At 38.1% G+C, this 27,365-nt stretch overlaps 1 protein-coding gene across 1 annotated transcript; it reads left to right on the top strand.

Annotated features, from left to right (window-relative positions):
* Nucleotides 1-1,772: 1,772 nt before the first annotated feature.
* Nucleotides 1,773-23,662, top strand: ubald1a (UBA-like domain containing 1a). The gene is made up of 3 exons (XM_059979611.1): nt 1,773-2,465; nt 2,596-2,655; nt 22,135-23,662. The coding sequence occupies exons 1-3, from the start codon at nt 2,346-2,348 to the stop codon at nt 22,423-22,425; spliced, it is 471 nt and encodes a 156-aa protein (XP_059835594.1). The 5' UTR covers nt 1,773-2,345; the 3' UTR covers nt 22,426-23,662.
* Nucleotides 23,663-27,365: the final 3,703 nt, after the last annotated feature.

Genomic DNA, 27,365 nt, shown 5'->3' with positions numbered 1-27,365 from the left:
TTCAAGGACTTTATTTCCTATGTTCTCAGTATTATTTATTTGCTTATTATTATTATTTATTTTGTGTCTATACAGTTTGTCTTCTTTTGCATGTTGCTTTTATCAGTCTGTGTGTAGTTTTTCATTGATTCTATTGTATTTCTTTTTTCTACTGTGAATATCTGCTAGAAGGTGAATCTCAGGGCAGTATATGGTGACATATACTGTATGTACTTTGACAATAAAATTTACTTTGAATTTTGGGAAGTCTGGAAAAGAGCCAATGTGCATTTCTTGTTTAAAAAGAAGACAGGAAATTATAGGCCAGTTAGTTTAACATCTGCTGTTGGAAAGATGATAGAATCAATAATCACAGAGGGGAAAAAACAATTATTTTGAAACAACATGAAATGCTGGGGGAACACAGCAGGTGATGAAAGGTCTCAGCCCAAAACATCAACAGTTTATTCTCCTTATTGGTGCTGCCTGACCTGTTGAGTTCCTTCATCATTTTCTGTGTTGCTCTAGATTTCCAGCATTGGCAGAATCTAGTGTTTATGGTTATCTTGGAAAGATGAATATAATAAAACCCTGTTAACATGGTTTTACAAATTGTAAATCATGTTTGACAAAGCTGTTTGAATTTTTTGAGTACATGCCAAAAAGAGTTGATAGAGAGGAACCTGCAGAGTTAGACTATTTAGATTTCCAAACAACATTTGTCAAAGTGCTTCACAAGAGGCTGGTGCTTAAATTAATATCTATGGAAATGGAGGAAGTGTGTTAGCATGCATGGAAAACTAGTTGTCACATCAAAGATATTAAGAGAAATTAAAAGATGAATATTAACAAAATGAGGTCCAAGACATAACTCTTTAGGGGGCTTGACTAGCTAGAGGAAAAAAATCAGTAATTCTCTGCTACCAAGGTTCAGATCATTAGACAGATTTTACATAAAAATGAAAAAAGTGAAGGTTAATGGGATCAGGTACAGGAGTTGATGCTAGCATATACCAGCCTATGATCATGACTGGTAGGAGAGGTTTGAGAGGCCTAGTCACCTACTCCTCATAGTTTTCCATTGGGGATTTTAAAAAAGCCGTATAGAAGTGCCTATGCATGTTTTAGGTATCTTTCGAATTCCAATGCAACTATTTTGTAAATGAGGCAGAAAGGTCAAAAGGAACTGTAGTCGGAGGACGCTGTTTCAGTTCCTGAGACACGGTGTAAAATCAATGAGCTAGTCTGTATGAACAAAAGAGGTAATTCCTAGCGGAAGATTTTGTTTTAAGCACGTGTTACAAAGCGAGCTCTCTAAAAAGTGATATTTTATCAATTTGAGAAAGTTGACTCATGCACCGAATCAGTCCAATTACAACAGTGCACGTAGTTACGGTACCACTCCCTAACCGTCAACATCAATCCTGGCCAGACAGCAAAGCTTGCATTGCATCACGTGTCTACGTGATAAAAACACGGAGCCGTGTCAACCCGCCGGCGCACTGCCATTGGTGCAGCCTGCGTGTTTACCTTCGCTGGTAAAGCCCAACACGCTAAAGCTGCCTTATAAGGTCAGATACTAACAGCTCGAGTCCCGATTGGTTCCCTCGATCTGCCAATCAAATACGTCACCCGATTGCAAACAGGGAATGCCGCAAGGGCCGCGTGGGATTGTGGGAGTCGTAGGACGCCGGTCGGTTCATTGCCCAGCATCTCCCTCCTTCCCAGAGTAATTTGCATAACGTATTAATCAACGAGAGGCGGGTGTGGTGGTGATATACCGTCCAAGGCGCTTGGTTTCCCCTCAAAACAAAAACATAGCCTTCAGCCGGCTCTTCGAAAAGGCGCCGAGGGAACGTCACATGAGTATAATCATTTCTAAATGTGAAGGATAGAAAAGCAGTGGCGAAAGGAGAACATAATCCCCCACCCCCGCCGAACCCGGGCAAGGATCGGCGGGAGCGAGAGAAAGTCCAGCCGTTGTCGACCCCCTCCTCCCGCTCCGAGTTCGTTGGGAGCGGGAGCGGCGGCGCCGTGACGTCAGCAGTCCATCAACGGGCGGGCGCTGCGTGACGTCGCCTGCCATTCAAAGGGAGGGGCGTGGCCTGCGCTCCGAACGCTACGTAAATATTTGTATTCGTGTTGGGACTCGCTGGTGTCTCGGAGCACGTTAGTGTGAGGGCTTGGCGAGCAAAAACAAACAACCACCGGCATAATTAACAGGAGGCCGAGCACACACCGGCTCGGGCGAGGAGAAAGTTACCAGCTCGTCCCCCCCTCCCCCGACCGTCTCTGCAGTCGGTTAGCAATATTTACAAGAGTGCGTGAGGTGGGGGGACCTCGTCTCCCTGTCGCTGGCTCACACCATGTCCGTTAATATGGACGAGCTGAAACACCAAGTGATGATAAATCAGTTCGTGCTGACCGCAGGATGTGCGGCAGATCAGGCTAAGCAGCTCTTGCAGGCGGCGCACTGGCAGTTCGAGGTAAAGAAGGTGGTGGGGTGGGGGGCCTCAATTGCTGAATTATTTCCGACTGTGTGTGTGTGTGTTGATGCTGACCGTTTTTCTTTCCTTTCCCCTCCCCCCCCTTCCCTCCTCTCTCGGTTCCCTGAAGACGGCCCTGAGCGCCTTCTTCCAAGAAGCCAACGTGCCCTACAATCATCACCATCAGATGGTAAGTGTCGGCGTGGGCGAAGCTGGGGTTCGGACGACGGCCGGCATTGCCCGCTCCCCTCCCTCCCTCCCCGGTGCCGCCATGTTGGGATCGGGCCGCTAGAGGAAAATAAACACAAACCCCTGCCCGCCCGGCTGCTGCCTCATCATGTCCGACCACCGCCGGCGTTCATCACCCCCACCCCGCGCCCAGTCCCCTCTGCCACTGGCTGCGTGGGAATGTTTTGGAGAACCGAAGCCGCCTCACATTCTGATTATCTTACAATCGCCTTTTGTTTATTTTTCTCGTGTTCCCTTATATTATTTATCAATGGATTAACAATACGCATCCTTTTCAATTTGGGGAACTAACCTTTTTCTGATACTCTTAAAGAAGGGGTCGATGATAAACGCGTGGAAGAGTTTGTCATCCTGTGTGTTGTGATCGCAATGTTATGGTTTCCGCACGCTACGTTAAACCCTATTACGATCCCTGGAATTCCTTTTAGAAATATTGTTGTTCGGATGTTCTGTAGGTGTCGTACTTTGCAACGTGTAAAATGTATATTTTAATACATTTGAATTAACTGTTCCATGTGGTGGACGCGTTTCTCGCGATTTTTTTTTCTAAAGAACCGTTCGAATGGTCAATGGTATGCTTGGTCTAATGTACCGATGTCACTTGTTAGACTTCAGTGCGAATGTTTTCAAATTTGTATTTTGCATAGTTATTTTTTTACGCTATTTGTAAAAAAATATTTTTTTTAGTTGTGGTTAAGTAGTTTGAATTTTATGCATGCTATGTAACACGTTCATAAGGCGAATTAGATCTCTTAAATCGAGAGATGAAGACTGTTTAGAAAGTGGAAGGTTGTGTATTGGCAGCCATTTTTAAACTCATCTACGTTAGCATAAACATTCGTTTCTGCAGACATGTGGCAAGCTACTTCCTATGGCGTTATTTGTTGTATTAAGACTGACGTTAGTTCAGAGTTCTTTATTTATTTTAGTTATGAATACGTTAATGGTGGAAAGAGAAACCTGGAAGATTTTGAATGTCAAGAATATACCTTTTTGGCGGTTCGTCTTTTCAATAGGCAAGAATTAAAATTCCCAAGCCAATCTGAAAGAACAGTAGTAAATTTGCCAGAGAGAGAGAACCCACATGGTTTGCCAATAAGAATTTATAGTAAATTGTAAAAGTGTGAAAAGATGGAAATGCTTAAAACAACAGCGAATGATGAAACAGCTCGGTTCGATTTCCTCCTGATCGCGGAGTGTGTTGTTTATTTCCTGCCAGTAGTTTTTCTCCCATCCCCCATGGCACAGTTCACCCAAACACAGTCCTCCATGTAAATAGGCATTTTTCCACTGACAGGAAGTTGAAATAAAATGGATTCCTTATGAAACAGCCAATGTTGATAGTGAAGTTTTCCAGAAACATTGATTAAATTGCTGATTGACTTTGTGATTTCAGCTGTTCGTTTTCAACGTTATATAAAGTGCTCTTATTGAATTTTATGTTCCTTTATAGAAATGCTACATTTTTGTAAACTAAAAGGAGTTACATATATCATTGTCAAAAGCATTAACATTAATGCTGTTGTAGTTAATGCTTTTAGTACAATGCAATTTCAAAATCTTAAAGAAGAAATTTTAAAGAAACAAATTTAAAATCTTTCAGTAATTGCAAAATTCTCATTGACTTAAATGTCTCTAGACGAAGTAAGAAATAACTGAATTGTTGCATTGAAAACCTTGATTTCTATGAATAGAGGTCTGGAAATGATATCTTTGCTTAGTGGAGAACCAGATGTTAGTTGTCGTTTCAATTGCATCAAGTCCAGCCAAACCTCTAGCAACCTTGTGTCGTCTGCCAGGCCAGGCTGAGATTGCTGGAAGTGAGACATTAATGGATTAACTGCAATGCTGACAAAATGAAAGGAGTGATACGATCATCATTCAGATTTTAGTGCAGTGAATAAAGCAGAACTCGGCATTTTACAGTTGCCTTTCATTGACAATATATCACAATGACAAGCTGCACATGATAGTAACTACTACTATAAACAATGAAGACATTTCTAGATTCAAAGTAGTGTTATTTACGGAAAGCCAGATGTTTGAGATTTTTGTTGATGTTTTGCTCATGTAAGAAGGGCTCGAACAATGTGCTGGAGTAATGCAGGTACAGAAATAATTTTCCTTTACTGATTTTTCTCTCAAGTTGTGTATTATTGCAAAAAGCCTGTGGATTTTTTCTTGTCTTTTTTTAACTTTAATTTGGCCATTGTCCCTTTCTCCTTGAGCTGACATCCAAAATACATACAGAAATTGAAGAATAAAACTGAATATGTGAACTATATTGCCAATTCAGATTTATAACTTGTGTGTAATAGTAACTGTTCCAAAGGTATTTATTTTGCGTAGTGCATTTTTTCACCATTAATATTATGAAAACATTGATTGTTCGTGTGCAGTTCATCAAACACATGACAGTCTTCTGATATTTTGGTCAAGTAGTTAACCCTGTGTATGCACCTTAAGTGCACACTGAATGCAATCTGAAAAAGAACAGTCACACTACAAAATAACCTTGCATTATGTTTGTGTATATTAAAAAGCATTATCTTTATTCATGGCCACTGAGTTGCCTCTGGTCCTTTCTGAGAGCATCTAACTCCACACAAACTGTTGACTGGATTTGTGTTATTCCATGTTTTGTCTGCCATATGGTAAACTTGTTAAGGTGATGTAGTTTGCAAGGAAAAGTCCATTCTGTAAAATGAGTATAAATTGCTTTATTTGTTTATTATTTGTGCATCTTGTCCTTTGCACGTTAGTTATGTTTGTTTTTAACCTGATTTCAGTGTAAAATACAACCGAAGCCCATTTCCTCTCTCCAGATACAAATTTAATTTGCTGAATATTTCTGGGAGTTGGGGGAATAATATGCCAGCAACATTGACAGGCAGAAAGCACAAGGTGTAAGGAAAGCAATTACATTTGAATTAGTGTGAAGCAAAATGGACCCGTGTCTGTCTCATTGAAATCATTGCAACATTTCTACATGATAATTTTTTTAAGGGGATTTGTGGGAGTTGCTTGGAGACAATAAAATTAGTGTGATTGGAAAAAATCATGTTCATGATTTAAATGAGCATTCTCAGTCAGCAGTTGTCATTGGCTGCCTTTAATTCTTTATATAGTTTCAATTTTTTTCTCAAAAGATGTTGCAATGATTACTGTACAAAGAGCATGATTCTATAAGATTTAGTTCTGAGGGATCTGTTTTACTTTTGAATATCAAAATGGCTAATATAGTACATAGTGGATATACAGTGTTAACTAACATTGCATTTTTGTTAAATTTCATTCAGGACTACATCGGGTTCCATTCAAGCATGGTGGTTCACTTAAAACAGTTGTGCTAAAGTAATTGGAAGAAAATACAATGATTTATGCAAAATAGTGCACTGAATGTTATTTGATGTAGAAATTAAACAATGTATGTTGAAGTGGGGAAAATTGATTATGCAATGAATGGTGGATTATGGAAAACTAATCCAACGTGCTGTTTGATTTCGATCACTAGTCTATTTTTATGAATGAACATGTGATTGTGGAGATTGAGTCTTCTGTTGAACTAATGTTCAATTAAGTAAGATTGTTTTTCATAAATGTTCCTTTAGGCTGATGATGAATCTAGGGTTACTTATTCCGTATGATAGATAGTGTCTTAAAGAAAATTTTGACAGAGTAATAGATTGTTGAGCGAAGAGTTATCCCTTGGGTTTTATGGCAAGTATAGAATAGAACTAAAGGTCCACAAGCAATGTTTGTAACATTATAAACAGTTGGAAAAATACATTTGATGGCTTTGTAGGTTATTTAGAAGCAGAGTTGGAAATTCCACAGCCACATGTCTGAAAGCCACAAGTTTTATTTGACATTAGGTTAATTCATGATTGTTGTTCATGCATTTCTGACTTCAAGCACAGCCCTGTCCTTCATTGACAATTAATAGTAGACAGCAATGGTTGCAAGAGCCTATAATGCAAAATCCACATTCATTCAAATATGTTACAAGTACAGAATTCATTAAGAGTGTGTGGAAATGGAGTGGGAGAACTTGCTCTTAAGAGCTTACGTCATCCTTGTTGCAGTTTTCTTTTTCTTCACTCATTGTCCCTAAGGCATTTACTTGAGCACAATATTGCATAACCTGTTTTTCTTTGTGCTGGATCTGTTTGAAAGATTGTCATGCAGCCAACATTAAAACTTGCTCAGCTCCTCCTTTTTGATATGTATACATATGCACACATTGGAAGGCTGAACTCCTGGTCATAGCTGACTCTTGCGCTTGCCACTGCTGTACAATGACCCACAGCTCATCCCACAAAACAAAATAAGCAATTCTCTAATATATAGATCACTTTCTATACCACACAAAGTAAACAAGGCCCATATTAATTCTCTCTAATTCACTTTCTATCTTTTGGGAGCAACCATCATTGATTACTGTTTTCAGTGCTTCAGTGTAGCCCTCTGTTAATCAAGACTTGATAACTGCCATTAAGGTCTACTGGGGAACAGTGATTTCTCACCCTCTCTGTATTTCAGACAATTTTCATCTGAATTCACTTGAATACTGCCAATGTTGTCTGCAAAATCCTCCCATTCTGTTAATAGGATAGGTGACCAATAACAGCATTCAGAGTTTGTGACTAATCTTGATCAATCAAATGTAGTGGACAGTCCATAAAACCTGACCATATATACAGGGGTCCCAAAGAAAATATTATGCCTTGAATGTGATTTGCAGAAAGATAAACATAAGAGTACTCTGCAGATTTTCTCTTGTTTGTGATTGGACTAAAATTATTATATCCATTTTGACTCTGAGTTCTTTGTCCTTCATTTACTTGAAATGGGGCATCCAACATGGCACAAACCATCTTCATTCTTTCCAAGACAGTAACATGGGGGCCATGCCCAAACAGCAGTGGACTACACAGCCTGCCAAACAATCCCAGTCTCTGAGTAATGCTTTTCTTTATAAACATCCTTCAACTATCCTAGAATGGGTTGAAATAAATTATACTGAAGGCTGTAAAACTGTCTCAGAAGTTCTGATATTTTTTCCTTTTACCAGTATATGTCTCCTACAAAATAATGCCAAATGTTAGTGGTAGTTTATTGTCACAGAAATAACCAATTCAGTCCAGCCCCTTGATGACGACTACGCCAATCCCATTTACCTGCATTAGGCCTGTATTCCTCTACTGTTTCTAAATATTTGTCCAAACGCCTTTTAAAGTTCATAATTGTATCTGCCTCTACGACTGCTCTCTGCATATAACCACCACCCACCGCATGCAAAAAGCCTCAACTCTCCTTTAAATAACTTGCAATTTTCCTTAAAACTACGCTCTTCAGTTGTAAACTCCCTTACCCTAGAAAAAGCCATTAAGCTATCTGTGCCCCCCAAATTTTGTAAACTTAGTAAGGCTATTCTCTTCCTTCTATATTTCAGTGAGAATATATCCAGTCTATTTAATCTGCTAAATCTCTTTCCCAGTCTTTCTAATGATATCATATCTTTATGGTAGTGACCAAAGTTCAAGTGCAGCCAGTCCAATGTTTTATCCAGCAGCTACATAACATTCTATCTCTTGTACTTAGTGTTTCAGTGCATGAAGGGAAATAAGCCGAGTGTCTTTATCACTGTCCATTTCATGTTTATCCCAGTTTTTGGATAGCTGCATCCCAGAGTCCCTGTGTTTCCTGTATGTGTCCTGTTCTTATTTGGCATCCCAAAGTGCATTACTTCATACTTGTCTGGATTGAGTAGACTATCCAGTGATCACAGCCTTTTTTGCTGTCTAGTGCTTCACCAATTTTTGTGTTGCCACCAAATTCGCTAACCAGTCTCCTTCCGATTGGTTCCAAGTTGTGTTCATGTTTACGACAACAAAGATCTCAGCACTAATCCATACGTTGTATCATTTGGTTACAGACTTCCAGTCAAAGAAGACCAACCCACCACTACTTTGTCTTCCATTACCAAGCTAATTTTTGACTTAGTTTGCCACTGCACCTTGGATTCCATGTGCCTTAACCTGGACAAACCTATGACTTTGCTAAAGTTCTCTAGTATCCTATCTTCATTAATTTGCTTGGTTACATGTTAGAAAAACATTTAGCAATCAAACTAGTGGATTTTTTTCCCAACTTCTAAGCTGTATATATGACTGTATCAGAACATGCTTTTCCAAGTGAACATAAATATGGTTCCTTAATGTTTAAGGTTTCTAACCAGTGTTTCAGTAGTCCTGATTCAGGGTTTTGACCATGATCCTGTGATCTGGTGAGTTGTTCCAGTGGATGTATTTGCTTCAGGTCCAGCATGTGCAGTCTCTTCCATCTCCATAGTAAGTCATAGATGTGAACCTGGTGAATTAATTTGTGTCATCAGCATTAAGTCAGTGTGTTGAGGACCTGAAAGCCATTATGCTAGAAGTTTTGATTGCTCGCTTGGATCATTCTGAGTGCATGACTGCCACCAAGGTATGCTGGAATAAACACTGTGATTACTTCAGATCAGAAATGCATGTGGCCTCCTGGCAATTCTTGAGAAAAATTCCACATGGAATTTGGAAAAAAGCAGGGTAAATTGACTGTTTTCACTGCAGATACAGCAGATGAAGTTTACTATTCTGAAGTTGCAGAAGATAAATTCAAATTCAATTTTTAAGAGGCTTCATTTGTTACCCGGTAGTCAGATAACTTGCATATTTGCTACAGGAGGAAGTCTAGAATTGTATTTTAGGAACTAGAGTACAAATGTGTGCTTCCACTAAGATAGTTGGGGGGTGGAGGAAAAAAAACATTTGCAACATCTAGGTAAGACACTGTTTTGCTTTGTTTCTGACGCTGCAAATAAAAGGATCATTTTGCCCTACGTCATGTGCCAGATACATAATTGGAGGGAAAAAAAGTTTAAGAGCACTTTGATTTGGAGAGGGGAAAAAAGCATGATGCATAATATTCCCATTGGAAGCATTTAGGTATTGCCCTTGTATTTGTAATCTTAACTGATCTAGTCTTTGATAACTTTGCTTCATTCTGACTTCGTGATCATCACTAATTCTACCATTGGTTATCTTTGGCTTAAAAAAACTGAATTCCCTTCTTTTAAAGACCTCTTTGAACCAGTCTACTTGTCATTTTCCTTGAAGCTTCTTGCAACCCAGCTCTTGAGCATAACTTTAGAACATATTTAAGCTTTTATTTAGCTGGGTGTCTAATTTTAGTTCATCTTGCAAAGAGCCCTAAATATTTTGTTGAGGTAATTTGCTAACTGGTATTTCGTGTTAAGAATTTCTAACATTTTGACCCAGAAACAAAGAAGGATAGAATGTGGTGTTGAGAACTTAACGCCGAAAATATTGCCATTTACCTGCTGTCCTTTGGTAATGAAAATTGTGGGTTTTAGAAGATTCAGCAGCAGGTTGCTGTAAAATACCTTGAATGCACTACGATCACTAAGCATTGATGACAGTAGTGGTGTTTGTTTTGTGTGGTAGATATTGTGCCCTTCAACTGAGCATTTTCATCCACATGCTGTTGTTTCTTAAGAGTTATTGGGGCCAATTTGTTCAGCCGTTCCTGACCTGTAATTTGTAACCACTGTCAAGTTTTTGGAATGTAGGGAGGTAAGGTTCTTGCCAGAGGATATCCAGCTTTGATCTCTTAGTTGCATTAGGGTTGAATTAGCTGGTATTTACAGTATATTCCATGTGGAATATAATGTGAGAAAATACGAAGTTTTCCACTAAGATGAATAAGAAAAGTAAATTATGATATCCAAGTTAAATAAGAAATCAAAACATTGTAATTTAGAAGGATCTCTATTGAAATACAAAGGGTTGGCATATGGATACAGCCTGTAATTAGGAAGGCTAGCGGAATGTTGGTTTTCATGACAGGTGACTTGGAATATACAAGGTCTGATGCAACTTAGTGCTGAATGAGATTCCACCGTGAGTGCTTCATACAGTTTTGTCTTAATTTAATATGTTTACATTGGAAGCAATGCAAAGAAGTTCACTGGGTTGATTCCTGACATACCGATGATATATGGGGATAGGTTAATCATATACTCTTTGGAATTCAGGAGAATGAAAAATCTTACTAAGAGATGCAAGATTCTGAGGGTGACACTAAAAGACTGCTTCTAGTGTGGGTATCCAGTACAAGGGGCAAATTTTCAGAATAAGGGGTTTTTAAGATTGAAGTGAGCCTGAATTTATTTTGACGGTTATGACTTTAAAATTCTCAACCTAAGAGGTATGAAGTGAAGTCGTTTGTTATATTAAAGGTAGTGGTTGTAACATATTTGATCCATGAGGCAGTAGAGCGATATGTGGAGAGAACAGGAATGTGGAGAAACATAGCTGAGATTGGATTGGCCTACTCCCACTCCTGTTTCTTGAGTGCTATACCTGTGATTGTGTGGTTCCCAGAACTTTGCTTGATGATTGGAATCATTCTGTGATCTGGAGAAGTCTGTAAATAAGCGAAGTCTCAAATGGTGCATATTGTGATCTTACCCCACCGACTTTTGACAAATTGATTGTCAAAGACTTTTTTAAACACTTGCTAAATTGTGATGATCAGAGACCTCATGGAAACAGCTGAAATATATTTCAATATTCAAAAATTAATATTATTGTAGTTAACTCATTTATGCGATGTAAATTAAAAACATTAATCCAAATAAGAGATATAACTCATTCATTTACCCATTTTCCATGCAAGTTGGCAAGTCAATGTCCCATGCCAGATGGCTGCATAAAGCTAACTATATTTGGCTCAGGACAGTCCCAGAGCACCATGAACTCAGATTGTTGAATGCAGCTTGGTGGGAAGTGAGTTGCACCAACACATGATCCATCACACATTCTATTCTTCAGCTCAGCAATGTTTGTTTGTTCACTTATGTATCTATTTGACAGTGCAGTGAGAAATAGGCTATTCCAGCCTTTTGAGCCATGCTGGCCCAGCAGCCCCACAACCCTGATCAACCCTAACCTAATCACAGGACAATTTACAATGACCAATTAATCTACCTGGTAGGTCTTTGGATTGTGGAAGGGAACCAGAGCGTATTCAAATTTTTCATAGTTCATAACTTGTTGAAGTAGTGAAATAGTTTCACTCGCTCTCCTGGCTGTATCTGGCATCTCCATGCCTGAATGCCTGAAACCACAGTGAGCAAAACAATTCTGAATTGTCCGCTTATTTTTCACTAACAATCAGTGACAAAAATCAGTGGTTTCTGAACACAAACAGATGCAAGTGGCATGATTAAAAAAAAATATCATTCTAAGCATGGTGTAGTGTTGTAACAGCCATACAAGGGCATGCATCTGAGTCAAGTTAGAAACTGTAGGGCAACGATCTCTTGCTGCAAATAAATGAAGGACATCCTGGCTATTTTCTCAATTAGTTTTTGGTCTTTAACAGCTTTCCCAAATATACTGCTGCCCTAATTAACCAGAGTCCGCTGTACTATCAATCAGTCATTCTCTGAATGTTATCTGTCTTACTGTGTCCATGCAGAGTTTTATTTATCCAGGAAGTTGTGATTGGAACTGAACACATGAATACAAACTTTGAGTATTTATGGGTACATCATGGGTAAAGCTCTCCCAGCCACACAGCATATCTACGTGAAATGCTGTAATGGGAAAGTAGCATCATCATTAGAAATTCACAGCACTCAGGCCATGCTGTCTTCTTGCTGCTGCCATCAGGTATAAAGTACAGAGCCTCAGGACTTGCACCACCAGGTTCAAGAACGGTTACTATCTGTCAATCACCCCTTTTATTACAAGCGGATGACTGCACTCACTTGCCCCATCATTGAGATGTTTCCCATAATGAACAATTTCATTTTCAAGGACTTGTTATGTCGTTATCACATGTTCTCGCTATTTATTTATATTTGCATTGGCAGTTTGTTGTCTTTTGCACTCTGGTTGATCTTTCATTGACCCTGTTATAGCTACTATTCTATAGATTTGCTGAGTGTGCCCACAGGAAATAAATCTCAGGGTTGTATATGATGACATATTTACTTTGAACTTTGCACTCTCAACACAACAATGGAGGGGAAATCATTTGTAAAACAGGCTAAAAATACTCAAACCTAGTAACACTTGCATCAATATGCTAAATGCATGATATCTGGCTTCCAACATTGTTGTGCTAACAATGAAACTAGCTTGAAGAATTTTTCCATTGGTATCAATTTCCATAGGAAACCTTGATGCCTCAACTTGACTATAGAATTTGGTTTCCTTGTATGTTTACATTGAGGTTATAATGAGACGGAAGCCAAGTAATCCTGGTGAAAGAAAAAAAATAGTACAGGAGTTTAGTTAGTTATGAATGACCTTTCTTTGCTCCACAAATTCTCCCATTTTTAAAACATTTTTCAAGCCTCAGTGATATGTTTTGTAGTACTCATTATAGTTGGCAGGGTGGACATGCACCTCTTCTAAAGGAGGTGTGAGATGTTGCTTCCCTCCACTAACCTGCAGGTCACCTTTTGGCAAGGTGTAGCTCCTACTTCACTCCCCGTTCAGGATCACGTGATGCCACGGGAGTAGGTGGTGGATGGTTTTGTGAGCAGGTGGTGCATATCGCACGTCCGTGTTATGTGACTACTGTTCCTGAGTTAGGGCGAAATTGGCTTACAGTTTCAGGAAACAGAGCCCTTATGTAACTTTGGGATTCCCAAGCAGTAGGTAATGAGAATGGCCCATAGTACCAAAGTTGGAAGTGTTGTTATTTTAGCAGTGACTGCGTTTCATAAAGTTGTTTTAATTGTCTAAAATTTTCCTGTCATTTAAAATTTTGTCTACATCAAGGACTGTGCTCTTATTGATTCAGCTATTCATACAGTTAATTATTTAGACCAAAACATTTCCAAATTGAATTCAGATCATTTGTAATTATGTTCCAGATAGTTAAGAGAGAAAGCTCTTCAGAGGTTTGTTTGACATGTCACTCGCCATTAGAAAAGTTTATTGGGTGCCATTTAAGAAGACAGACGTCAATTTTTATCATGCTAATCAAACTTTATACTTTTCTGTAAGTGGAGCATAATGTAACCTTTTGTTAAAGATCCTGCCATCATTCTTCAGAAAGCAGGGAATATATTAAAATTGGAACATCTTTCAAAATAATCCTAATTTGCTTATTGTTAAAATAAGGCTGCATAATTCTTTTGTTTTAATGGTTGGAAATGTCGAGTGACATAAATTGGGTAGACAATCTTTAGCCTTAAAAGAACCCTTGTGCTGTTAATACATCAATAACAATTTTGAGTTGAATTTAATTGATAATGTACCCAACCTGCAGCAATATTTGCAAATTCTTTTATAGATTGATGCTGAGTTACCGATTTCACAAGACTTATTGCTGGATAGAGTAAAGCAGCTTCCAATTGTTAACAATTTCTGTGCGGGGGTATCTTTTACTTGCCAGTAATTGCTGTATGATTTGTATGCCTGGTTGGCATTATTTTGTCCTTGCCTTCTAGACAAACATGTTGATTTTGGCTTTTGGGTATGATATTGAAGTGTTGCCAGCAACCAAAGTAATTTTTCAGCAAATGTCATTGTTTCATGGCAAGGGAGAGGCTTCTGTCAATTACTATTTTCCACTGTTAACTATCATTCTTTTTCAGCTTAAATGATACAGTATCAGTAGGCATCATTTCATAATTGCTGATTATTGGAAAAATGTGTTTTCCTGTGTCTTATTCAAGTGGTTTGAATTTATAGAATTGTTGAAAATGTAATTAAAATAGGTGGGTTTTGTTCATAGCAGCCAATTTCCTAGTTCTTGGATATTATCATTTGTTCGAAATCAAATTTCTCCCCTCTTGCTGATGCTTCATTATTGAGTGGGCAAGTACTGTAAGACTAGTTACACCATCTCTCTCACTAAGTATTCCTTTAAAAAAGTTAATTCAATAAAAGCAGTTGGGTGTGATAAATGTACATCTTGAGCTACTTGGCTCAACATAGTGGTGAACCTAGAAATTATTAGGTTCTAACATTAGTGTTTTCATTTATTTGGTTGCATGAGAAACAAGGCAAATATTAACACTTGAAGATTTCAACATTTTTCTTTTCACATGATGTTGAGTAAGATGATCTGGGAATGGTATTTAGTGGTAGTTCCCCGTAAAATTTTAGATTTAAATTTCCACAGTCACTTTCAATATGCCTTTTCTATTGAGCTTATATCTGAGTGTCTCACATAGCATGGGGCTTTAGTGTTGATGATGAGAAATGTATATGTAATTTGGCTGTAGTAAGAATGCATTCATTCAGTTTTTTTCCCAAGTGGTACTAGGAGAAATTGATGGAGTACAATTTATTTCCACCAAACTGTACTTTGAATTTAACAATAATGTTAAGGGTACAGCTTTTGTAAACAGCTAAGATTATAAAACATGATATTCTGGCAGTTCTGAAACCATGCAGATTTTTGCAGGAATGCCAAGCTTGTTCAAAGCTAGAACAGAATCTAATTTTCAAATGTTTTCATTGTGTCAGAGAAGGGAAGGAAGTATATGTACTGTATGTCAATAAAACTTTATAAAGTTGTTCCAAGTTGGTATTAAAAAGAAAAAAAATACCATTCATTGTATATCTGCTTTAATCAATACCTCTTAGTAAGACTAAAATCACATTCACTGTATAAAGTAAATAGAGGTACAATGTCCAGATAGCAGTTGTTGCCTTGGCAACAAGAGATTAGATTTGCCCTATTAGGCTGGTGTTAGATTTAGCGGTGAACATGCTGTACTGTACTTGAGCTGGATGTGGGAAATGGTTTCGAATTTTTCAGACCAAACAAAAGTGTTAAGGATGTGTTAGGATTGCAAGTTTATGTTTGAATGTTCAATGCAGTTGCTCATCTATATTTTATACATGAAGCCAGAATGCTTATAGTAATCATCATCTCAGACAAAACATTGTGAAGTGTAACAATTTTTCTTCAATGTCTTTTACTCGGGTGATTTGGGTTTTGAAATTGGATAATATTTTTAAGTCATGAAGTGTGGGTGGTCATTTTACCCTGATTATAAATTTATTGGACATTAGATCATGATTGGCACACTGAAGTTCTAAATGTGATTTGCATTCTTGGATGTGTATCATTTGATTTAATTATATTTTTGCCTCTACTCATTTTAACTTGTGAGTTTATTTTGGTAGTGACCAACTATGTTCTCATTAAAGGACTACTGCATGTTTTCACAGTTCAAAGCAGTATGATTGTAAGAAATTTAATCTCTCTTGTTGCATGAAACCAGAAACCATCTGTACCCTGAGGCAATAAAAATAGGTTTATTGATCAAGTTTTACAATTTACTGTAATAAGTTCAGCCATTCAGACATCTTGAGCAATGCATAATGGACAGACCAAAATTTAGCTAATTTCAGATTTGAGGATTTCTGCTAGAACTTTTGAAGATGTAATAATTGTAACTCTTGTGCAGGTTAAATTAATTATTCTAGGCCAACTATCTGACTTGGAAATCAGCTGTATGCTGTTGAACCTCTACAAAATGAGTCAATGGTAAACAAACTTAATACAGTTATTTTGATCATATTTGGCACACCTTTATTACCTGAAGAGCATGTGTGTGTGTCTGTGAACTGTCATAGTCAGTCTTTAATGATCAGAAAACCCAGGTGCAGTTCTTTGTGGCAAAGCTTTTATTGCAAAAAAAAATGTTTATAGCACGTGAAGAAATTTCCATAGCTGATGTTTCATTGGGGAGTAGAATTATCAAGGGTAAGAGAATAACACTTGTATTGCAATTTGCCAAGGGTGTATTCTGCATTCATTTAAATGTTAAACAAGTTAATTTCTCTCCCTCTCTCCCCCCCCCCCCCATACTGTCTGTAGTAAATGCTCTTTTTAAGCATCTTGTATTACAAGAGATCATTCATACAGATGAATTTTATGAACAATTGGTGTTGCTTCTCAATGTTTAGGAATATGGAGCAAAAGTTAGTAACTGTACTGTTGGCCAATGGTGGTAACATTTTTAAACAAAAATCTCCCCATCTGAGGAAAGTCATGCACCCTATCTAGGGTTTCTAATCTTTCTAATAATTCTGAGAATGCACATTTTATTGACCATAAAGATCAATTGCATTGTGCTGTTCATTGTCCAGTATTATGCTATTGAAAAGCTTTTGTCACTTGAAATCTGACTAAGGGTTGGTATCATTCCCTGTGCAAACTTCTGCTTACGCAAGGAATTGGGCCTCATCCTGGGGGCAACTGCCATTAATTGCTATCGATTTTGCAGGTAAGTGTAATGCTTAAAATTCTGCGTTGCACCAGCCAACCCTCCACATCCCCTGGCACATACTGAACATGTGTACTTGTGTTGAAGTAATCCAACATCTGCCATACCCATCCTGCCACAGGCTGTCTGCTGGAGTCAGGTTTCAGAAGGGGAAGACCAAGCTGAACATTTTCTAATGCTCAATTGAGCCCTTGCCCATTTTATTGTAACTGAGAATGCTGATCTTGAGTGAAGTTTTGGAAGGTGCTCTGAGACCTGAAGTTGCAACAGTATAATTTGTAGGGGATGTACAAGCATTCTGCAGCTGTAGGGTGCTAGTTAAGTTGTTTGCTTTGTCTTAGTTCTGTTGAGCTATTTGGGTGTTAAAGTTCTAAGCAAGTGGAATGTATTTGATATGAATATGGTTTGAGACTAGAATATTGCCTTAAGAAACTGGTGGTGATCCGGGGTTGATAAGGCTCTGGAAAAACAAAACATAGCTGCATTCAATTATACTAGATTTTACTCCTGTCATTGGAGAATGTTCCTCTTGGTTCTCAGTGATGCCAGTGATTATCTAAGCATTGGATTAGATAATCTTGGAAACTACATTGAGTGGCACAAGTATTACCTGAAATGGATAGCTGGGTGACTGGAGACTCCCATCAGATCTGGAGAAAGAAAACCCACACATCAGCCAAAGTATAGCTTTTGCTGCCTTTAGTGCTCGTTATTTCTTTTCCTTTTAGAAAGAATTGATTGATTCCAGACTCACTTCTAGGGAGGAAGCTGAACTAGATTATTCATGATCCCTCAAAATGAAAATCCATATAAAACAATCTCTTTTGGATCTTTCATCAAAAGGCATATGAGCCGAAGTAGGCCATTTGATTCATCAAGTCTGCCCCACCATTCCATCATGACTGCTTTATTATTTCTCTCAACTGCATTCTCCCAGTAATTTCTGAAGCCCTAAGTAATCAAGAACCCATCATCCTCGACTTTACCTGATCACTTGGCCTCCACAGTAGTCTGTGGCAATGAATTCCATAGATTCACTACTGCCTAGCCAAAGAAATTTGTCGTCATCGTTGTTTTAAATGGACATCCTTCCATTCTGAGGTGGTGCCTACTGGTCCTAGACTCGCCCACTAATGGAAACATATAGGTTTCAATGAGTTTCCCCCAATCTAAACTCCAGCAAGTACAGGCCACAGTCCTCAAGTGCTCCTAATATGTTAACCCTTTTATTCCTGGAATCAATCTCATGAACTCCTTTGGACTCTTTACAATGCCAGCACATCATTTCTTAAATAAAGGGCCCAAAATTGCTCTCAGTGCTCAACGTGTGTCCTGACCAATGCCTTATACAGCCTCAGCATCATATCCTTGCTCTTGTATTCTAGTCCTTTCAGAACCTGCAAGTTCCTGTTAGACAACATTGCACAAGAATTCCCAAGACCCTGTGTACTTCCAATTTTTAAAAAAGTTTTCTCCCTGTTTAGGAAATAGCCTATGCCTTTATTCCACTTACCAAAGTGCATAACCATACACTTGAATTCTCTGCAAACTCCCTGCTTCCTCAACAGTACCTGCCTTTCTGCCTATGTAAGTATCATCTGCAAATTTGGCCACAAAGCTATTAATTTTGTCATCCAGATCATTGACAAATATTGTGAAAGGAAATGGTCCCAATACAATCCCTGTGGAACACTACTAGTCACCAGTAGCCCACCAGAAAATGTGGTCTTACCAGTCTCTTCATGAAATCTGCTGACTTTGGCCTATGTTATCACGTGCCTCAAAGTACCCCAAAATCTCATCCTTGCAACTTCTGAAGTCGGGCTAACTGACCTATTATTTCCTTTCTTCTGCCTCCCTTAAAGGGTGGAGTGATATTTGCAGTTTTGCAGTCCTCCAGAACCATTCCAGAATCTAGTGAGTAATGAAAGATCATTACTAATGCTTCCAGAATCTCTTAAGCTACCATTCCCAGAACCCTGAGGTATAGTCCTTCTGGTCCATGTGACTTATCTACCTTCAGACATTTCAGCTTCCCAAGCATCTTCTCCTTAGTAATAGCAGCTAAACTCACTTCTGTCCTCTGACATACTGCTGGCATCTTCCACAGTGAAAACTGACACAAATTACTTACTGAGTTTGTATGCCATTTCTTTGTCTCTCTCTCTCTCTCCCCCCCCCCCCATTGCTCCCCCTCCAGGTCACCTTCCAACAGTCCTATATATGAAAAACTTTTGGTATCTTTTATATTATTGGCTAGCTTACCTATATATTTCATCTTTTGCCTCCTTGTACCTCTTTTAGTTGCCTTCTGTTGCTTCTCAATCCTCTAACTTCCCATTAATTTTCACTTTACTGTATGTGCTCTCATTTGCTTTTATACACTCTTTGAGTTCCCTTGTCAACTTTTGGCTTTTGTAATTGGAAACTAAATATGTTTGTAAAAATTGTATTGTCATTTTTACTTAATCTTTTAAAGTGTAGACATCTTATTCAGCGGTCTTTTGTAATAACTCCTCAGAAATTGCGATTTCTTTGCAAATTTGGGATATGTCTTGTATTTGATGCTGAATAAAACATGAAATCCAGACAAAGTTCATACCAAGTGTCTTGAATATATCTAATACAGTAAAGATGATATTCCAATTCCACTCTCATTTCTTCCCCCTGCCCCCTCAAAAATAAATGTACAATGTCCATTACAAACTGGTACCTCATGTTCTCTCCCTCTGGTTTAAGCAAAAATTCTTTAGCTGTTGTTCACTAATCTATATTTAAGCTGGCATTTTCATTTTGGTTTTGACCTTGGCAATTTGTTTCTAAATGATAACAATTAATGTGCAGCTAATTTCTGGTATAACATTAAGTGTAGAGGTGGTGGATGGTATTTAGATGTCATCTTTCATATTTTCTTAAAAGGGGTAGAGCAGTTCCCTAATATTGGAAGAGTTTCAAAACATTTGGCCTGGTGTTTGCAGTAGGGAATGTACTTGAAACTATCAAGTAGATCACACTGTAAATCACAACCTCAAAACTTAATTAACTGACAAATCTTAGACTTTTGAGATAATGATTTACAGAATTGATAGAATGCAGAACAAAATTGGGGGACGGAATGGGTTTCTGAATAATATACTGACATCACTTGAAAATTGGTTAAAAGAGACATGAAAATGGAGGAATAAATTTTTCATTTCATGTTGGGAGGTTGGCCATAAAGATTGGTTCTCGGCCCCTCCTATTGTACACCATCTATATTACCAATGGAACAAGGGGAAACAAGTATAACATTAACAAAACCTGTTGAGTGTGAGCTGTGAGGAGATTGAGAAGATTTGCATGACAGTAAAGAAAGTCCTTTCAAGGTTCTTGGGATAGCACAACTGGAATGTACAATCTCCTTGCATGTGGACAAGATATACTTGAGGGAAGGAGAGAGGCTGTTATTGATAATATTCTTTGAGGAGATGATTTCAGTGGAACACACTATTTATTGAAGCTTGATTTTGGGGTAAATGTAGGGCTGGATTCCCTTAGTTGTTAACTCAAAAATATGGGATTGGCTTTGGAAAACAAAAGCTTTCCGCCCGAAGGAGTGAATTCTTTGCTAAAGGTGGCTGTGGAAGCTTGGTCACTGAGTTTCAAAATAGTGGTGAATGGATTTTAGATATATATGTTGAGTACCCCTTGACTGAAATTCCGAAATCTGAATTTTTTTTTTGAGTGCTGGCATCATGTCACAAATGGAATTTTCCACAAGACACTGGGAAGGTTCCTAGATGATGCACAGATCTCTGAGCACCACAGATATTTCTAAGAAGTGACCTCACATATGTAATGAATAAAAGTTAATAAAAATGGAAAATGCTGCATAAAATGAAAAAAAATCACAAACGTTTATTGAAAGAGTTGATTTATCAGCATCTGAGTGAACATATGCCATTATAGGTATGCTGATCATGAAACCAGCAAAGATCTATTGCAATGAACTGAAAATTGAAGGTAATTGTGAAGATTCACCAGGTTAGTTGCAGAAATATAAGAAAAGGTGCGCCATTAATTTTAAAAAAAAAGGTTTGTGGTGATAGTCTGCGGAACATGACACAACTGAAATTCATTGAATTTGCCCAGATCATCGTTGATGAAAATCTTACACACTGAAGATCATCAGTACATATGTGTGATGTACAAGTGTAAGACAAAGACTGCTTATCCCCTAGCACATAAATTCAGAGTTGTTAATGATGACGATCCTAATCCATCTTGTATATTGCAAAATCCAAAACAATTTTGTTCAAAGCATTTCAGATAAGGGGTACTCAACTTGTAAAACATGAGTTTAGATTTAGGAGTAATTCTTAGATGTGATCTTTTGATAACTTCCTCTCCTCATTCCTATTTTCCTCTGATCTTTCACCTTCTTGCTCATCAAGTGTATCTACTTTTGCCTTTGAAAGTGTTTATACTTCTACCTTTTTAAATGTTCTGAAGACACACAGCTCTAAGAGAGAAAACATAAATTTCCTCATCTATCTTAAGTAAGTGTCCAACCACCACTCCTGCATCCCATCCTTGCACCTCCAGTTCTATATTTTCTGCAACACCCATCTTGAGTCAAGTTTCTTTAGGATGCGTATAATTGCAGTACGCTGCTTCTTTTCTAAGCTTCAACCTTGCCTGTTCAACCTTTCCTCAGAAGGTGACCCACTCATTTTTGGTACTAGTGTTTCCAGCACAACATCCTTTCTATCCTGATATCCTTTGCACTTTTCTCCAGATATAGATCTTGGTGAGACCGTGTGACTGGAACAATAAGGGATATGAAATGAATGCAGAGAGGTTTTTGAGGTTCAACATCAGCCATAGTCTTAATGGGTTGCACAGCAAGCAAGGGGAGCCAATTGCCTGCTGCTGCTTTCTAACTGTTCTTGTTTGGACGATTCACAACTGAATTTGGGCATACAGTGACCAAAAATTTGAAGTGTTTTGTGTGATTATTTTAGCCTTGTCTGGGTAGATTGTGGTGAGTCAATACTGATGAAGTTGAATTCATTGAGATGTATGTTGATTCTATGTTTTGTGTTTTCACAGATGTGCACTCCAGCTAATACACCTGCAACACCTCCTAATTTTCCAGATGCACTTACAATGTTTTCAAGGCTGAAAGCTTCAGAAAGCTTCAACAGTAGCAGTCCAATTGCCTCAATGGCAACATCTCCTCCTCCTGTAAACTTCAACTCAGGCTGGCCAATGTCTCCTCCAAATCAGCAGGGCATGTGGACTCCAGCATCACCCACTCCACATACTGGCTGGCCAGCAGCTGTGTCCCAACAAACCACCTCAGAACAGAAGGTTAATGTTGCCATGGAGGCTGAGAGATGAGGCCTATTTATGGCTTTGTAGGTGAAGCAGGAAAAGTCTTGCATGGGTCAATATAAAATAGTTTCTGTTGTATTGTGCTGCAGCTAATCTGAACTGAAGGAATACAATAGGGAAGATTCAACTTCGTAGCAGAAGAATTATGGGTCCAGCAATTTTCAAACAAAGCCTTGTTTCTGGAGTTTGCATGTGTGTGACACAATTAAAAGACTTGCAAGTCCATCAGCCTGACTTCAAAAATGGAATTGTTAACTTTGAGTAACTTGTTTATGATGGTTGACCCTTCAAAAGGAACCTATCAGTGATTAGCTGCTATATTAGAGACAACCATGAAGATCACTAATGGTTTTTAAAGAATACTCCGTTACTTTTTTGCAGTAAAATTGTGGCAGTTGTCAATTGAATTACAGGGTGGGAGTATGTGGAATTGCAGCAATGGACAATTAAAACAAATAATAAACTTTAATACAGGGATTGCAAATTAGGTTTTCAAATCATTGTTTATCTTTGTATTTGGTTTGTGAATGAGGTTTTCTGAGGGAAGGGGAAACTAGAAAAGCAGTCCTAGTGTACTGACTGCAGGCAGACTACTACAGTAAGGTTTTAATGTTTTATATAAAAAAGTGCCATTGCATGATACTGTACATTAAAATGTAAACATTGGGGGGAGAAGAAAGTTTAAAAAAACAAAAAAAATGTGTTTTGCTACTCTTAACAACTGTGTGATAGAATTTAAATTCACCTTAGCAACAGTTGCAATGAGTACAGGTTTGTCCTTTTTGTCAAACTTGGACTATATAATTTTTTTTGTACTACGTTATGCGCAGACAGGGAGTACCAATTATTTTTAGAACTGTTTTATCTATCTTATCACTTCCTCTTTCATTGCTGCCCTATTCTGTCTATGTCCCCAGTTCAAGAATGTTTATGGTCAAAGAAACCCAAGTTGACAAAACAAATCTTTGCACAAATTGTTTCCTTTACTTTTAATGAGATTTCTTGCTTCTTGAGGATTGCTTGTTCCGAATAGATCGATATGTATTTTTTTTAATGATACTGTTCCACAATATTTGTGGAGTACCTGATGAATAATTAACTTATCTTTGTGTTGGTAAATAAATATTGTATGTACTAATGGTACTCCTCCTGTACTGATCTTATATTTAACCTTAGCAGATGGTAAGTATGCCATCAATTTTAAATAAAAATTGAAGCACAATAAATATGAATTGAAACTATATTTGAAGATTCAGTAATTTGACTATATCCTATTTTAAGAACCATGCACAAGTTTTGATGTGGACTTTTTTTCTTTCCTGAAAAAATTGAGTATATAACTTGAGAACAGACACTGGTTACACATTTTACAGCACAGAAACAGACTGTTTTGAACACTATGTCGACTGTATGAAATTGAGCATTATTGGCAAGACAGATATGATTTATCAAGATGGCATTACAGCACAGAGTATAGATGCACAGCTCATTTGTGTCATAGATTGGGAACTTTAAATGTATTTTGGAAATTTGAAACAATGTTTGGAATAATTATTGTATGTGTACACTGCAAATGTTGAAGCTAATCTCTGGTGTACAGTCATCCAGTCACACAATGATTGGAATGTTGATCTGAATTTGGCTCGTGAACGTGCTGTGAAATTATTAGAAAACAGGAAATGCTGTATTTTTCTCATAACTTTTTACAAAAGAAATCAATTGGTGTGTAGTGAATTATTTGTTGCTAAATCAGGTAGCTTGGAATGGCATTATTTATGCATTTCCCCATGTAAAATTTTTATTTTGTGTGAAGTGTTACACTTTCAACAATCATCTCCCTGCTGTTCTCCATTTGAGCATTCCAATGCCAACGTTGAGTTTTTTCCACCTGCAAAGGTCTTTTGAGAGTATCTTGTTTTTACATTTTGGGAATTTTAATTACTTTAATTCACTGGAGTTCAGTTTTTTATTTCTTGGGCTCTATGAAAGCATTTCATATTCTGACCTGTTTATGTATATATTTTTTACACCAGCATTTAATATATGTTGATATTTTGCTGATGAACCCCATAGGGCCTGAATTCTATTGCATCCAACTTAGTGCATTAGATTTCTGTTGCAGATTTTGCCTCAGCTGTTTTAGCTGTGGACATTCCTGCTGGAAAATGAGTCAACTTGAGGCAATGATGTGGGCAGATATGAGGGTTCTTATGGATCAGGGTCAGATGAACCAAGGAAAGCAAATAAATGACAATGGTATTGATGAGAAGAATGGAAGTGAAGGATGTGTTTGAGGAAGGATGAGAATGATCAGTGACTTCGGTAGAGATTGTGTGTAGACCAGCTCATGCTCTCTGATGGATTGAAGACGAGCAGCTCTGGCTTCTGTGTTGAGGGCTGAGCCACTTATGGCCTATGAGGTCAAGAGTGACATTTAGACATGGGGTTTGTGAAGAAAGACTTTTCTAACCATGTTCCAATCCAGCACTTTCACTAACTTCACACTAAATTGTCCAATGATTATGCAACACATAATGCTACATTTTAATCCCTCAGTATTTTCCAAATTAAAATTGCCTTTTTCTGGTGTAAGGTGTGACACTGTCAATTCAGTTCATTCTAGAAATCTAGCTGGGTACCATTGTCATTTTGGGGTATGGTGGTAATAATGGATCAGCAACCAAATTTAAGGAGCTTTTGATCCAGAGACACCAATGCTTCAAATCTTACCCTTGCATTTGTTGGATTTAAGATAAAGTAATTCAATTAAACACAGTCTCAATGATGGGCACCGAAGAATACGGCTTATTGTGAAAGCCGTATTCTTTGCTAACTCTTTGCTAACATCCCTCAGAGGAGGGAATCCACCATTCTAACATCATCCAGTGAAGAAAACTTATGTCTTATGATCTAGTTATTGTATTTCACTCATAAACTTAGTTGCCTCTTAAAAAGGTTCTCAGTTCAGCAGTGGGTCATTAATGGCAGGCAACATTGTCAATAACTTGCACCCCAGGAATAAATAAGTACTGTAAGTAAAGGTTACTGACAATGTGAAGTATTGGAAAGGAAATTGGACAAAATGAAACAGTATATTGGTAATCGCATCATTTTGTGACCTGTGACTGACTTACAAGAGTGAATGATTTTGGGAAATGTCTATTTATTGAATTGTCATTATCATGCCTTATGTCAGTTTATAGTTCTGTAATGCTGAGGAATGCAGAGTTACATGATTAAAGAAAGTGAGTTTAAACATTAATTGGAAATCTTGTTTCTTCTGGGTTAAAAACATACTTGTCACAAGTTTGAACAGGATTTTCCAGCAACATGTCAATGTTTGCTGTGGTTTCCCCACTGCAGATTGATGTAATTTCCTATTTTCATAATCTGATTTAATTGAAACAAGCCTTTGCTGTAACTGAACTGAAACTCTGTTACTTTTAAGATGTTTCATCTTTTTTTTATAAAATTCCTTTAAGCTCTATCTAGTATCTATTATGACCATTCTGAAAATGGGCCAGAGAATGTGGCAAAAGAGCTGGTGGCATTGACTTAATTGTTACTTTTTTGCATAGACGTTCCTACACAGTCCATTTTATGAAATCCGACATTTCTGACTTTTTTTGAGTTTTTGATAAACAGCAGGCACTTGGTCATAGGTATATATTTGATGTCTGGCATGGACATGAGCCAAAGGGCCTGTTTCTGTGCTGTACAACTATAATTTTAAATATTTAGACTTTTGGCATTGCATCCTATTGAATTGAATTGACTTTATTGCTTACATCCTTTATATACATGAGGAGTAAAAAATCTTTACTTATGTCTCCATCTAACTGCATTTATAGTAATTTGTAATAAATAATATGTACAACAGGATTGTCAATATAACAGAAATACAGTTGCTTCAACATGAACTAAGCAGTCTGATGGCCTGGTGGAAGAAGTTGTCCTGGAGCCTGTTGGTCCTGGCTTTTATGCTGCAGTACTGTTTCCCAGATGGTAGCAGCTGGAAAAGTTTGTGGTTGGGGTGACTCGGGTCCCCAATGATCCTTCGGGCCCTTTTTACACACCTGTCCTTGTAAATGTCCTCAATAGTGGGAAGTTCTGCACCACTCTCTGCAGAGTCCTGCAATTGAGGGAAGTACAGTTCCTATACCAGGCAGTGATGCAGCCAGTCAGCATGCTCTCAATTGTGCACCTATAGAAAGTTCTTAGAATTTTGGGGCCTGTACCAAACTTCCTGTCTGAGGTGAAAGAGGCGCTTTTGTGCCTTTTTCACCACACAGCCAAGTATGTACTGACCACATGAGAATTTGAAGCTGTTCACCCTCTCAACCTCAGATCCATTGATATCAATAGGGGTTAGCCTGCCTACATTCTTCCGGTAGTCCACAACCAGCTGCTTTGTTTTTTGCGACATTGTGGCAGAGGTTGTTTTCTTCACACCAATGTGTCAGGGTGATGACTCCTTCTCTGTAGGCTGCCTCATTATTATTTGAGATTAGGCCAATCAGTGTAGTGTCATCAGCAAATTTATTTAGCAGACTGGAACTGTGGGTGGCATCACAGTCATGGGTATACAGAGTAAAGGAAGGGGCTTAGTACACAGCTCTGAGGGGCAGAGGTGAGGCAACCTTACAATCTGCCCGCGATCAGACAGGAAGTCTAGGATTCAACTACACAAGGCAGGGTTAAGGCACAAAGACGCAAGTCTCTGAGCTTGTGAAACCTGAAGGTAATTATGGAGCTGACTGCTGAATTGTGTCCAAGAATGTGTTCTCACATACACCTCCTTCTCCAGATGTGTAATAACCTGAGAAACTCAAAATTTTGGAGGAACACAGCGAGTCATATCAATGGAGAAGAATAAACAGGCGATGTTTTAGGTCAAAACCCTTTGTCAGTACTTGAAAGGATGGGGAGCGGTGGGGCAGAAGGTG

This window comes from Hypanus sabinus, chromosome 9 (genome assembly GCF_030144855.1).
Source record: "Hypanus sabinus isolate sHypSab1 chromosome 9, sHypSab1.hap1, whole genome shotgun sequence".
In the NCBI taxonomy this organism is placed as follows: Eukaryota; Metazoa; Chordata; class Chondrichthyes; order Myliobatiformes; family Dasyatidae; genus Hypanus; species Hypanus sabinus.
This window is presented reverse-complemented; position numbering and strand designations above follow the sequence as displayed.

Bases quoted from the DNA above. Each gene is read 5' to 3' on its own strand.
- ubald1a (XM_059979611.1), top strand. From the start codon at position 2,346: ATGTCCGTTAATATGGACGAGCTGAAACACCAAGTGATGATAAATCAG. The intron at 2,466-2,595 runs GTAAAGAAGGTG...GGTTCCCTGAAG, and splicing joins CGGCGCACTGGCAGTTCGAG to ACGGCCCTGAGCGCCTTCTT. The intron at 2,656-22,134 runs GTAAGTGTCGGC...GTGTTTTCACAG, and splicing joins ACAATCATCACCATCAGATG to ATGTGCACTCCAGCTAATAC.